General features: G+C 41.5%; 1 protein-coding gene across 2 annotated transcripts; it reads left to right on the forward strand.

The window, feature by feature from the left end:
* Positions 1–1867: 1867 nt before the first annotated feature.
* Positions 1868–12487, forward strand: MACIR (macrophage immunometabolism regulator). 2 transcript variants are annotated; one of them, XM_072359424.1, is made up of 2 exons: positions 1868–1976; positions 9976–12487. In XM_072359424.1, exon 2 carries the CDS (start codon positions 9997–9999, stop codon positions 10618–10620), a length of 624 nt encoding a protein of 207 aa, XP_072215525.1. In that variant the 5' UTR covers positions 1868–1976; positions 9976–9996; the 3' UTR covers positions 10621–12487. The 2 variants fall into 2 exon arrangements, with proteins under 2 accessions (XP_072215525.1, XP_072215526.1); XM_072359425.1 differs by lacking the exon at positions 1868–1976 and adding an exon at positions 2255–2426.
* The last annotated feature ends 2837 nt before the right edge of the window (positions 12488–15324 follow it).

Raw genomic sequence — 15324 nt, forward strand, 5'->3', positions numbered from 1 at the left:
CTTCTTTCCTCAGAATAAAAATGTTTTGTATTTTAACTTGGATGTCCTTATGGATTTCCACCAAAATCCAGATTTTCATAATAATGGCTACAATCCCCAGTAAGGAGAAAGAAAGTGAACGTATAATAAAAACTGCTTGCTCTATTAAGCACTGGAATTCATGTGCTCAAAAACAAGTACACAAAGTATTCTTCTGATTTCAAATATATATATATTCTTTTAATTGACTGTCTTTCCATTCCTGTGGTGCCGTACCTTCATTAGGGCTCAGATCACCCTAACAGTTTTCAGCGTGCAAGCCCAAAGCAACATAAAAACAGAGAGAAAAAAAGCATTTTGATCAGATTCCTCTAAGGATAATAAATAAGGAAGAAGTTACAGATAATTATGAGTGCTTCCTCTGTGTGTTTCACTTACTATTTTTTTTTCTTTTTTTTTTTTTTTTTTTTCTTTTTTCTTTTTAACTGAGCTATACCATTGGTCTAATTCACTGTCATCTGTGCAGGAACCCACTGGTGAGCAAAGCCATCATAGGATTTAGGTACTTAATGATTTAGTCAGAGTACTGAGGCACAGAAAATGGTCTGTCCTGAAGCAGCACTGAAAAGTTTTAAACAGTTTCTAAGTAGATAAAACAAATACCAAGAACATCAGAGTGCCTTTGTTCAGCATGTAAAACCTTGGGTGATTTTAAGAGCACTGCAAGAACAGTTGTGAAAAACAGTTGTCAGTCTTGGGAAAACCTGAGCTTGCTTTGCTGTATGGAGAAGGATTAAAAGAACTATAAATGAAATTCCATACAAAACTGCTTTCTGCCTGTGTTGAGTTGTTCCAGCTAAAACTTCCAAGAAGCAAACAGCAGATGCATCTCAGTGCATACTGCTTGGCAAGGCAGGTGCATGCCTTGTGTTTGTTACTTCCTTAGCTATGCAAGGTCACGCAAGGCCACAGCAACAGAGGTGGCTGCATCTTGACCACAGGGATCAGAAGAAGACAGAAGCATGGCCTTTCAGCAGAGGACCTCTGTGCACTGCCAAGAAGGGTAACAGTCTGTGTAGCTGTGTACTGTCTGTTACTTTGGAGAGGTTTTAGGAACAAAAGCTGGCCCGGCTCCAGCCCAGTGGGATCCCAGTAGTAGCTCCCAACAACAACAAAGAAGTAGTCACGTTGAAGTGAACGTTTTCCGCTCCCTTTGCTTTTTCTTACTTGAAGAATTCAAGTTAGGCAGTAACCATGATGTTAGGTGCAGTAACCACATTTTAGCCTGGTCCTGTATGTACCAAACAGAGCAGGGAAACAATGAAACTGGTTGTTGGCAATACCAATGGCAGAAGCCTGTATCTACTCAGCATCTACGTTTTATGGATGTGGAAATACAGCAGTAGTTTGTAGGCTGAGATGAGCAATGCTCTAGACCCCTGCAAGTTGCCAGGAGGTGATTACTTGGCTCCTTTTTATGGCTCTGCGCACAGTGAAAAGATACCTGTAGTAAACAAATCTCCTTGAGAGAATCAGCGTGACCAGTGCCTGATTCTATGGCTTTATTAGCCTGGAGAAGAGAAGGCTCAGGGGAGGCCTCATTGCTCTCTACAACTCCCTGAGGCCGTGGGGAGATGGGGGTCGAGCTCTTCTCCCGTGTAACTAGTGATGAGAGGGAAAGGCCTCACGTTGTGCCGGGGGAGGTTCATGTTGGAGAACAGGACAAAAACATTCTCTGAAGATCGCCACTACCTTCGCAACCGCCCGGCACCCCCCAGAGGCCCCGTGCCCGAAGGAGCAGTGCGGCAGGCAGCGAGGCGGGACGGGATTCGGCCGCTAGATGGCGGCCTGCCAACCGACAGCACGCCCCGCCCCCGACGGGCCGAGCGGGGCGGGGCCGCTTCGGGACGAGCAAGGGAAGCGCCCGGCCGCTCCCTCCGCCATCCGCCGCGTCCCTCGCCGCCGCCCTGCGCCGAGCCCGCCGCCCTGGAGCGCAGGTAGGAGGCGGGATGGGCTCGGCGTCTGCGTCTCCCGCGGCATGCGGCGGAGTCCAGGCGGGAGAGACAGAGGGGCGGCGGCCGGCGCTGAAGGCGGGGGTCCGGCTGAGGTCGCCTGGGCCCGGCCGCGGCGCTCCCGGAGGTCGTGCTGGGCTGAGTGCCGCCGGGAGGGCGTCCCCGGAGCCGTCGCGCGGGATGCGGGCTCGGCCCCGCGGCGCTCGGCTCCGGGCGGAAGGCGGGGGCTGTCTCTCGTGGCTTGGAGCGGGAGCCCGGGGCGTGCCCGCAGGGATCGGCCGCGTGCGGGAGCGGGAGGGCAGCTGGCGCCGGTGTTCGCCGTGAGCTCTGCAGCCCGGTACCGCGCTGTGCCTGTGCGTGACCAGCCGTAATCCTTCCCGGCTGCCCCTTGCGGCCGGCGGCGGTCCCCGCGCTGCTGTGTGAGCCTTTCTGCAGGTGGGACCTCGTCACCGGCAAATGCCCCGCGCAGTCCCGAGTGCTCCGCAGGGCTGTAGGAGTACACTTCTCTAGTGCAGTTATTATGGTGCTCTTTTACATAGGGGGTTTAGCCGGTGTAAAAGGGACTGTGTGTGTACCTATTGCACAGAAAGCAGCGAACGATATGCAAGGGATGCTTTCTGCGAGCGTGTCCTTGCTCGCCTCTGTGACTGTTCACCAGGCCCTGCGTGTCCCTCCGTGCATGGATGCTTCCCTTGGGAACGGGTGGGTGCAGCGGCTCGGCGGGAGCGGTGAAGCCGCGCAGGGAGCAGGGCTCCATTGAACCCCGAGGGCCCCCCGGGGCAGAGGCTGTGGTGTGCGCGGCGCTCATCCCCCTTCCAGCCTTCCCTCCCATCCCCGTTCTGAAAGCCTCTCTTCCCGCTGCCCTGCTGCCGTTTGTGCGTTTTGAAACACATTCAGCTATGTAGTGTACTTTTATTTTCTTTTTCCCCCTTCCTCGAAGGAGAGCTCTTATTAGAATAATGAAGATGGAGGAGGGAGTTTCTCCCACGTACTTTGAAATGGAGGGAAGAGAGGCAGGGGTGGTGTGGCCATTGAAGTGAAGTTCTTGCGTAACAGTACCTACATCGTAGCCATTTATAATCCCTCTATTTGACCAGCCTTACTCCGAAGGCCTGGCCACCAGCATTGCATAATCATACGATTATGTGCAAGTGCGTGTGTTAGGGTAAAGTCAAACGAACCCAGCGTTCCTGGTCAGAGTTTTCACTTGGCACTTGTAGTAAAAAGAAATGCACTGTACTTGGGTATGCCATTGGTTGTTCAATAATATTCACCCCTATTTGTATTACACTTGCATGAACATGTGTTTAGCCAGCATTAACTATGGGAAGGAGCATTTGAGAAGGAAGAAGAGAACTTTAAAGACATTGCATTATTTCATTTAGGAAGCTTAGGAACTGGCCTTTTTCTAATACGGGTGGTGTAAGCGAATGAGATGTACCTTTTCAGCAAATACCTAAATATCTGGTGCAGATTACATCACCTTGAGAGGGAGAGCTGCTCATCTGAAGTGCTCCAGTTAAGCGAGAAATCCAGCAAAGCAAATCACATGAGTTAAATATAGTATCTTCCCCAATAGCTTCGAGAGCGCATCTTGTTTTTGGCTAGTGTCTTTGTATTGCTGTTCCTAATCAAACCTGAATACAGAGCTGTTCTTGTCTAGGCTGATGTTTTCAACATGTTATCTCCAGAGCTGTGTTTTCAGGTGTGAAAACAGCACTCTGCTTAACACCTGTTTCACGTCAGTGGATGCCCTCGTTGCTGTTCATGCTTGCTTTCTTTAAAGGTAAAGATCAGTACTTATTCACTGAAGTCTGAGATATCTTCCAAATTATCCCATCTTTTTCTTTTCTGTGTTAAAAAGGGATTCTCGTGTCTTTAGACAAGTTGTGGTGTGTGGTAGTTTGGTTTTTTTTTTCCCTGAAGTCAGCTAACCTAAAACTTGTGAGAAGGCAACTTTTGAAAATTACTTATTTTTGTTATTAAGGTGGAAAGCAAAGATGTGAAAACATAAAATGCAATTGTAAAGCGCGCATCTTAGTTTTTGGCTGTTACCAACCAAAGAACTCAGTTTTTTGTGTCAGGAATGTTCTGTGTCATACCACTCACCCTTTTGATAAGCATTAATAGCAAATAGCTGCTTTGTGTTGGCTGGGAACATTAGCTAATGGTGGAATGAAGAGGGGGACTTCAACCTGAAAGAAAGGGGTATTGCTTATTTAAAGAGCTGAACACATTCCGGAAAAGGTACCCTCTTAAATGCTTCTCTTTCTTCTTGTTTAGCAAAGAGATACTAAATGGCTGTCTTTCCTACCATTTTCTTTTACTCTTCCTGCTTACTAAGCCTCCTTATACAAAATTCATCAGCCTGGACCAGCTTTTGAAATTCCTTCTGTCTCTGCTGGGTGTAACAGCATGCTGTAGTGCTGGCCTGGTCTGCTGGCTGCCCATCAGCCAGGGGAGCTCATCACTGTGGTTCCTCAGCACTTGTGGCCCTCTCCGTTCTGAGGAATTGTTTCTGGATCAGGCTTGCTTTCTGTTTAAAGCCAAATTAGTAGCAAGAGTTAACAAATTAGTTAACTGCTTCTTGCAGTAGGAATGTTACTGTAAATTTGGCATGTGCATTTTTTATTTTTTCTTTTAACCAGTTAGCAAACTGTTGTTCTGCACAAACTGTGTGGTACAAGTGTTGTGTTGTTGCCCCACACTTGGGATTGATGGAGGTCTTAATCCTTCACCTGCTCTTGGTCACAGTGTCTTTGCCACAGAAATGATTTGTGGAATGGAACACCCCTCCTACGAGGACAGACTGAGAGAAGGCTGCAAGGTGACCTGATAGCTTTTCAGCATCTGAAGAGGAGCTGCAGGATAGAAGGGGACAGACTCTAGCAAGACGTGTGTTGATAGAAAAGGAGAAATGCCTTCAAGCTCAGGAAGCATAGATTTTGGTTAGACATAAGGAAAAAATCTACAGTGAGGTGGTGAGACACTGCCCAGTGTTGTGGATGCCCCATCCCTGGAGATTTTCAAGGGGAGGCTGCCTCAAGCCCTGGGCACCCTGATGTAGTTGTTGTATCCCTGCTCATTGCAGGGAATTTGGACAAGATGGCCCTCAGAGGTCCCTTCCAATTGTATGCGTTCTGTGATTCTGTAGTTTCATTTTAACTTGTTACTGAGAGCTGTTATTTTTTTTACATTCTGAAATGCAAGAGTTTAATATTACCTCCAGCTACTTTTTCTTCAGCTTGGACTACCTTAGCCTTTGTCTTAGCAAACAGAAAGTGTTTAGGAATGTTTACAGTTCATCAGAACCTGTCTTGTTCTGTGCTTCTTCTTTTCTGTTTTCCTGTCTCTACAAGCATAGTGTTGGTCTGTAAGATGCAATGTTTTCACTAAATACTTAATGTTTTAATCGCAGATTGGAAATAATTGTTTCCAGAAACCTTTACTCTACAAGTATGTAATTCCATCACGTGTCCACTAATGACAGCAGAACAAGATGATATTTCAGGGTATACACATTACATGCATATTTTTGAGGCTTTTTTTGAACCGCTAGGGTGAAGATGTAGATGTTTTTTCACCTGATGTGGGAAACATCAGAACTGGTACTGCTTGAGTTGGTGTCTCTGCCTGATGTGTTTGATGCTTGTACTCAACTTGGACGTGCTGCATCTATTGCCACTTTCCCTTCTTCCATCTACAGATTAAGAGAATTTTCTCAGTGAGAGAGATCTAGGTGGTTTTTAACAAATGGTATCTCCAGCAGGCTTCTTATCTAAAGAAAAAGAAGGGGGAAAGAAAAAGAAAAATGAACACCCAAGCAACAGTGTTCAGGTGGGCAGGAATCTAATGCTCATCTAAATAAATGGCAGCAAATAAATTGCAGCTGCAGGGCATGTTCTCAAATTGCTTCACCTTCTAGTAGATAGATAGTAGGACAACAGTGGGGATGTGCCAATTTACAGAGAATCAGTTTGTTTTCTGAGAGCAGCTTACTTTGGTGGTTTTGAAGGAACACAGGTTGTATATAAAGCTTAGGACTGTCAGGAGAAACCCTGCTGCATCTTTGTTTGTCTTTAGATACTGAATAATTAAAGGTGATTTATTTTTAAGACACTTTCCCCTCTCTTTGAGGAGGAGACAAATGTAAGTAACACATTTAGCAGAAAAAAAGTTAATGATTAGGAGGGAAAAAAGGTGAAAAAATACTATTTGTTGCAGTGAGAGCACATGACTAGAGGTCATTTCAGGGCTCTAATCCAAGACAACAGACAATTTAGTGTGTGTGTATGTTAGTGTGATGTTAATGCATAATACAGTTCTGTTTTTGTTTTTGTTTTTGTTTTTGTTTTTTTGTAATACATCAGTCCTTGAGTGGCTTGAGTATGGTAACTTCTGTGAAATGCTCAGAAATCAGACAGGTGTATGTGTAAGAAGCAGAGGCTTTGTATTTTGTTGTTTTTTGCCCTCAAATTTCTGTCCCAAGCATGCTACTGCATTCATTGAGGTAATAACATTATTTGTGCTAGTTAACCTTTCATTTCTATTCATAATTCTCTTTCTTTGTGGTTTAGCCAGCCTTGTTAGTATCTAGCTGGATTTGGACAGATTTCTTTATAAGCAAAGCTTGGTCTGTAATTTAAAGATAATTGTTATAATCTTGAAAAAATCTCATTTAAGGGAAGTGCATCTTGGAACCACTTTTAGTGTGTATTGATCAAGTGAGTCCTTTAGTTTGCTGTTACCTTTGCAGTGATTTCCTGCACTTCTCAAAGCAGCAAAGTGAAGCAGTAGCAAAAAGAAGTAAATGCCATCTTGTTTATCTTCTCCTTGTATTGATTCTATAGTAAATCTTTAATTATAAATTATCTTGAATTGGCAGTCCCTGTGAAGCGAGAAGACGGGGGGGATCAGTGATCAGAAGGATTAATCTTTTTGAACTAAAGTGTTGCTTTTCTTCAGTACTATAGTTGATGCTGATAATTACTGACAGATTTACGCTATTACTCAGCAACAAACCTAGTAGTAGTCATCTGATGTAGAGAACTGTGGAGATAGCTTAAAAATTCAGTCTAGAAGTGTTAAACGTATTTGTAGGTACTGTTATCTATATTCACAGATACTGTGAAGCTATCAGATGATTTTTTTTTTTTATAGAAGTCTTAAGTAATGCTACTCCATCTTTTTTACCAGATAAGGAAACAAAGCATATTGAAGCCATATGGCAGCTTGAGTCAGTCACATTAAATCTTGGGAGAGAACAGCTGAACACATATACACTGAGTTTTGGACCTCTGCCTGCGGAGCTGGCCAGTCATTCCTCGCACCAACGAGTCGTGCTATTCCCTTAAGCTTCTGATGTTTATGGCACCAAATCTTGCAATTTGGCTTCTGATGCTACTGTTGTGTTCAAATGTCTGTTGGATTTCTGCTTCGTGCACCACAGTGCAGACATGGAAGTTCTGCAGCTTCAGACTAAGTACTAGGCTGGAGCTTGCTCACTTTAAGGCCTTTTACTTCTCTTTGTACTGTTTTGTTTTCCCTTTGTACTGTTTTGGGACAGTTGAAAGGTTGTTATTCTTTCTTCTTTCCTGCTTCTGGCTGTTCTTTGAAGTTGATTGCTTTCTGTTACCAGAACACACACCCGTATTTCAGGTTGAAGTAAATTAATTTTAAAAGCTGTACTTAGAAGAGAGATTTCCAGTTCTCAAGGCTTTTGTTTGTTTGTTTTTAACTCAGTAACTGCACAGAGACACCTTTTCTTCACTCTGTTTCCTTAAAGCATAGATTATTGATTTATTTGATTGAGGCTGTTTACAGCTGTCTACAAAATGATTCATTACTAAACTCTCTGTGTGATAATTCTATTTATGCATCTGGGATTAAGCTGCGCTTTTTCTAGCATTGTTTATACTTCTAAACAGAACATGCTGAATCTTTCTATAATGCTGTAAGTGTGGTTTCTGAACTGCAGGGTAAAAATCAGGAATTAAAAGAACAGGAACAGTTAAGTTTGTTTCTTGGCTAAAGCATATGATAACCAAAAGTTTCAGTGCAAGATTTTTCCATGCTATTCTTGCATTAATCTTGGAACTTCCCTGAATGTAGCTCTGTGGCTGAAAATCACAGAATGACCCAGGTTGGAAGGGGCCTCAAAGATCATGGAGCTCCAACCCCCCTGCCTGGCAGGGCCACCAAATATACTCCATCCAACCTGGCCTTGAACATCTCCAGAGACGGGGCATCCACAGTGTCTGTTCCAGGACCTCACCACTCTATCTTACCATGTTAATGTCTTACTGGCAGGTGGTGTGCTACAGAGGCACAACAATCTCACTATAGTAGAAGTTTGTCAGTGGCAAAGCAAAATCCTCTTTAGCAAATATATGGTGATTTGTTTTCCTGCACATTTCTTAGAACAGGACAGGAGGAGCAATGTTGATTTGACATTAAGTGAAAAGGTAGAAGTTGGAGTGTTGCCTATTCTGTTCCCTTTCCAGTTCTTGAATGGAAACAAGGTAGGCTTAGATTTTTCTTATGGATGGATATTTTGGTTTTTTTTGCAAGTTAAATCTGTGCACTTCTTTCTCCCATATGTTAAGATTGAGAGTCATCTTGAATGGGATAGGGTGGCTGATTACAAAAGGTTCATTGAAATGGAGGTGAAATTTTCCCTCCCTTAGCTTGTTCCATTCTTGCCTGTGATTTGACTGGCTGCAAGTAGCAGCTTTAACATGCTATTACCAACTGGTAAATTTGTTTAAAACAAACAAACAAAAAAAAGTATCTCATTTATGAAAATATTCTTGAACTCTTAGTGAAGTGGAGAATTTTTTTCTGCTTGCATGCTGAATTTTTTTTCTTCTCTGAGTCTCCATTAAAAAACTGTTTTTTTTGTCCCCTCCATCCCACCCCACCTCCCAGAAGGCATTGGTGAGGCAGTCACTAGTTGCTATTAAGAGCAAAGGTGGGGCTAATAGTGGGGGAAGCATAGACTGGGAGGAAGAAGAAGCGACCTTTCTGTGTTCTGACATAGGTGTGGCATGGGGATTGTAAATGATACTGAAAAGAATTGATTTCTCTGTGCCTGGGCATCCACTGGCATATACTTGTTGTGATATCGACTTCTATCTTTTTATGTTAGAGGTGGCACTGACTTGTAGAAGGAGGTTGTTGTGTTAAAAAAAGACACCAAACTGTGTTTTAGGAATAGCTGTGGAGGAGGGTAGAGGGCAAAATTTTTATTTCTAAAACAAATAGGGAAAAAAAATGTACCACAGAAATCAGAACATAGGTTATTTGTGAGATGCTTTGTCTTATGCTGTTTAGTCATCTCTAGAATACTATTCCTACTATTAAAAATAGGTTAGATTAAATAATTTGTTGGATTAACTGTGAATAAGGTGATGGTTTTTGGAAGGGGGAGACTTCCTGAGAGCCCATAAAGATGCTGTTGAAAAGTCAGAATGCTGCTCTTTTGGTGTAAAATGAACTGTTCCCACATCTGCATTGCCTGTTCCATGGTGATTCCCTAGGTAGTAGCTATTAGAAAAAGTTTTCTAAAACTGTGTTTTCTGACATTATTGCCAATGGAAACAATGTGTAGCTGAATATGGGAGAAACTACAACGGATGTGGAAATGGTTGGCCTGAGAAGAGGGAATGTAAGGGGTCAAATGGACTAAAATGAGAAATGGAGTGTGAAGATGCTTGTTTTTCGTTCAGTAATAATCACGATTGTTTTGAATGCAGTATCAGGAATATATTTCCCATACTTGTTCTTAAAAACTACTGGAAACCATTTTAGAAGACAGATGTCAGTAATTGCTTTGTTAGGAGTCCCCACAGCTCGTAAGGCAGCTGAGCAGGGAAGTATTGGAGCTGACTTGTGGCTGATAAAAAAGTCTTATTTCTGCAGTCCTCTCTCAGCCTGTCCTATTGTGTAAAGGCTCCGTTTCTGAACAAGCTCTGTTTTATTTTAGGAGAATAGCATTGCGTCTAAAATGGAAGTTGACATCAATGGAGAGTCCAGAAGTGCCATATCCACGCTCCCGGTGCCCCTGGCTGAGGTGAATGCTGCAGGCCGAACAGAAGCTGAGAAGCCACGGTGCTCCAGTACCCCCTGCTCACCCATGCGACGGACGGTTTCGGGATATCAGATTCTCCACATGGATTCTAACTACCTGGTTGGCTTCGCGACTGGAGAGGAGCTGCTAAAACTCGCCCAGAAATGTACAGGAAATGAAGAGAGTAAGGGGGAAACTGGGCCTAACTTGCGCTCCAAACAGCTTGATTCAGGACTTGCACGTTCCTCCCGTTTGTACAAAGCTAGAAGTAGGTATTATCAGCCATACGAGATTCCAGCAGTAAATGGAAGGAGGAGGAGAAGAATGCCCAGCTCAGGGGATAAATGCACTAAGGCTTTACCGTATGAACCCTACAAAGCACTTCACGGTCCCTTGCCTCTTTGCCTTTTAAAAGGTAAAAGGGCTCACTCAAAATCTCTGGACTACCTCAATTTAGACAAAATGAGCATTAAGGAACCTGCTGACACAGAAGTGCTACAATACCAGCTCCAACACCTTACCCTTAGAGGGGACCGTATGTTTGCAAGAAATAACACATGAGCTGTCTTCTCAAATGTAGAACCAATTTCTGATTGTTTATCTGTTGCTGCAAAAATCCACTATTGTACTGTGTACATGACTGTCCACATTGTAGGTGGTTGTATCAGCTAAATGTTATCAGAAATTTTATTTGAACGAAATCTAGACAATGCAATGTGTTAGAAATACTTGGAAGGATAAATCTTGCCTGAAAAAGCAGCTTCTAATGCAAACTTGACTGCAACTAGGGGATATTTCTTTGGACACCTTTCAACAACAAAAATTCCGAAATGTTAATAACGCTTTTGGGTTGGTTTTTTGTTTTGTTTGTTTGTTTTGGGTTTGGGATTTTTATTTTTTTGTACAGTTAGATCTAGCATCTACAGTAATTTAACACTGAAAGATCAGTGATGTCTGCTTGGTTGTTGCTAATTTTGGCCTAATGTTAGAAACTGCTTTTGGATAAATACTCAAATTTGGGGGTCTTTTGTCTTTAGTTTTTGTTCCTGTATTCTACAGTAGAGAAATTCTATGAGGCGTTTGTTTGTTCGTTTTTTACATCATTGAAAGAAATGTGAGCTTGGCTGAACTTGCTTGTTTTTGATATTTAAACAGTCTGGAAATTGGTCTTGCACTGCTGATGAGGGGGAAATTCACTCATATATGCAGGGGTAAATGCGGGGGTTGGAACTAAAAGGTCTTCGGATTCCTTCTTCCCTGAGCCGTTCTATGGATTTAAACTTCAGTTTGTTTGTTACTTTAATCACACTGAATTTATTTTTTTTTTTTGACTCTGGATGGAGTAAACCGCTTTGCCTCCTCTGTTCTACAGAATTTTTCAGGATGTGTATTCAAATACCATAAAAATCTTTTGGGGAATGGAGGGTTTTTTTGTTAATGGGATTTTTTTTTGTTTTTAACATTGTCTCAACACCTAAACATGGATACACTTTAGATTTCAGGAAATATACTAGAATGTCTGCATCGGTATGTCAGTGTTCTAATTCATTATGTCTGTAACATATATTAGTAGAAGATGTCAAATAAATTTGTCGTTGCTTTGGGAATTTAGTTGATTTGAAGAACTGAACTCTTCTACAGGGATTTGTTAGACGGATTTTTTTTTTTCTGATGGAGTGCAAGTGAAGTATTCCTATGTTAGCCTTGAAGAGATGATCCTGGATTAATTGAGGGTAGATTGAATACACTGGCTTACTTGGTTGCTCAAGAAATTTTTATCCAAACGTGACATCAAAAGCAGTTTTGACAGCTGTGTTCTTAGATGTATTTAAAATGCTTTAGTAACTTATGTTGGAAAATGAAAAATAGTTATTAGGCTTTTTTTTAGGTGCAATCTCTTACTGAATCGGTGTGTGTGACTTGGTTTTGGTTGATTACCTCTGTAGAAGTTAGGATAACATTGTTTTGAAACATAACTTATTTGATCAGTTGTTTCTGGTACAATGCAATTTGTTTTCTTCTTTTTTTTATGTTAATTTTTGTTTGTTCAGAGAGAATAAGAAGCACTGGTTGGCTCACATGCCGTGGAAGATGGAGAGTTCATATCAATCCAGTAGTTACTCCACAGCCGTAAATGAAGGCAGCCTGGCTGTCTGCCTTTTACTGGCCTGGGTTTTCTTTTCTAGGTTTGTTAACTAATGTGTATGTTGAAGTTAACTACACTTCTGTAAATCTAATGTATTGAACAATGATCTGAAAAGTAAAATCTTCCTATATAGTCTTTAGTTTGAAAAACAATATGGTCAGATGCCAAAGAAGATGGGGATATTGCTTAAGGAATAAACACCACTATTTATTGAAATAGCATATGAAACTGTATTTCTGGCTGGAAAAAATAAATAAATAAATAAAAAGGATGCTGAATATCTATTGTTGTGGAGTCTTTTGCTATGAAGAAGAATGAGGACATTTAGAAAAAGTACAACTTTGGCCAAGAAATCATTTGAAGACATAACTCTAAAGCAGGAATCTTGGATTTTTGTGACATTAATGCTTAGGACTATGTTATTTCAGAAAATTAGACATGCAATCATAAAAGTTGCCTGAATGTTTCTTCATATGCACCTGTGCTGTAAGTGTATAGCTGTATTCATATAGGGGCTGGAGGCTGGTCTGTTTTGCCAAGTTCAAACATGAAAAATGTGCTAGGGGTTTATCTGTTCTGTGTCATACTTGCCAGAGTGCTTGCACTAAATAATATCATTAGCAGATCTTGCATGGTATTACCACTTAAGATCCTGAAGCTTTGATTAGTTATGTTCTCGATCAGAACTGTGAAATCCTTAAGGAGTGCCTGTTTTCTATATTTTAAAGTGGTACGGCCTACCAAGTGAAAGGTTTTGATTTTATTCTTGCTGTTTATATTACCTGCTTTTAGTTTATTAAAATCTAAGATGAGATGAGTCTTCTGGATGTTAATATGAGCAATATAAATGACTTTTTGAAGTGAAGTCTGTCTATTCACACTATTTTAAAATGAAAGTGGGTTGTTGTTGTTGGCATAATGTACCTTCCAGAGGATCAGATGTCTGAAGGTAGAAACCGTACAAGATAATAACACAAATCTTCTGTAGATCATCAGCACCAAAGTCGGCTTGGTATCAAGTGCATATGTTCAAGATGGGGGTGTTGAGGCAGATCTTCAATCAGGGCACATAGTTGTTTTTACTTCTTTAATGTACTGAGACATGGATTCATTTTCCAGTGCTTTCTCTCTTTTCATGTATATATTTGTAGGTAATGCTGTCCTGCTTTGTTATAGTTCATAGTTACAACCACACAACTACTTAGCGGCACAGCATTAATTTACTTTATCCATCCACTGCACTCTGACCTACAAGTCAAATTTTCTGGGAGATTATCTCCTTTCTGAGCACATTTACTACAGTGGGATTGTTAGCTGCAGGTGAGGGCTGCCGAACAATATCACAAAACAAGTACCTGGCTTTTAGAGCTTTGTAAAACTGCTCTCCTGGAGAGAGCATTTCTTCTTGGGAAAACAGAGATAGAGGGAAGATTCTAAACCTCTCAAAATGCAGATGCTGCCATCTGGATGAGACATAGCTGATGAGCTGGTGTTAAATAATGGATCAAATATGTGTTTGGAGTAGGACAGGAGGTATGACCTACAACTTTGACTAATCAAAGAAGTATTAATGCATATCATCATTATTGTTTTCCAGTGGTGTCAGAGAATCCAAGACGGAATTTGTTCAACATACTGAAATGCTGACAGCCCAAATGGTTGGGAGACTGATAACTGACTTAATCTTGACCAGTGTTACACTGCATTTTAAACAGAGATGTTTACCTAGAAGAAAGAATGGCAGAAATGATCTCTGATGAGCATATAAGGAAAGTGAAAATAACAAGTGGTGACATTTCTTTAGGAGGAAGACTGATCTTATGTGGCACTACAGTGAAGAAATGTAACTAGGTAGTAAAATACAGCTGTAGTAAAAATGCAGAACTAAAATTGAAAGAAATAATGAAGTTATTAACCATGCAAGTAACTTAAAAGACACACTGAATATTTACCAACAGTAAGAGTACCTAAAGTCAACTTTTGCCCGCCCTTTCCATTTCCCCTCTCCCTGACCCCATTCTGCGCCGAGGGAAGATCCAGCTGTATCTTCATGACTAAAACATTGGAAAACTTTGTTTTTAGGAAGGAATAGGGAAAGTCCTAGTTGTCTTCAGGACTTGTTTCTAATCTCATCTAGGTATATCACATTTGAGTGTAGGAATTTTTATGTAAGCTACTTTTGTAGGTGTCTGACTCAAATCATGGGAGTAACATGAGAGAGCACAGGTTGAGTTATGAGATGTAACTTATCTACAAAGCATAACAGGCTCATTTTAAGAAAAACAAAACCAAACAAAAAACAAAACAAAAAAAAAAAAGCAAAAAAAAACAAAAAAAAAAAACACCTGTCTTGTGTTTCAGGATTCATTATCAGGCAATTCTTTGCAACAGAGCAGTAACTTCAGTCAATCGATGGCCACCTCATCCAGAGTTTAAGGATCAGTTGAGTCAGTCTCAATAATGCCATTCCCTCTGAAGCTGCGTTTGTTTATTAGATCCGTCTGCTTCAGAATGGAACTAATTAAGATTTAGTGCTTCTGCTCCAATACTGAAAGCACTGAACCTAATTCTGGGCATTTTTGTGGCATGGCTCAAGGGTGGAACGTAAAGCTAGCATTTCAAAGAACAGTCAGTTTGCCTTATTTTCTCCTTAACTTGGTAGCTTGCTGCTTAGGCTCTAGTGGTTTGGTGGTAGAGAGTGGTGTCATTGGATGGACTATCTATCTAGATCACATTAGAGCATACTGTAAAGGGCAACCAGACAAAAATCCAGAATCAGATGGCACCAAAAATGGAAGGAAAGTTATGGGTATTGATTCATCCCTACCCAGGATTTCTGAGGAGATAGTGGTCTAAATTTACAAATGTTTTGCCTTATTGAAACTGTAGTCTGCACCGAAAAGGTGGAGGAAAAAGGATGAGTGCTTTGTGCTGTGATTTTATTTCTTTAAAAAGTAGAAGGGCAGAAAAAATTCAACAAAACTTAGGAGGAGTAGGACCGAAGAATTAAAACATTCAAAACCCTGTGGGGCAATTCTGCAAGAAGAGCAGAGAGAAATTGTGTGGCTTCAGCATCAAAACAAGCAGAGGGGAGGGGGGAATCAACACAATACTGTGCT

This window comes from Excalfactoria chinensis, chromosome Z (genome assembly GCF_039878825.1).
Source record: "Excalfactoria chinensis isolate bCotChi1 chromosome Z, bCotChi1.hap2, whole genome shotgun sequence".
Classification (NCBI taxonomy): Eukaryota; Metazoa; Chordata; class Aves; order Galliformes; family Phasianidae; genus Excalfactoria; species Excalfactoria chinensis.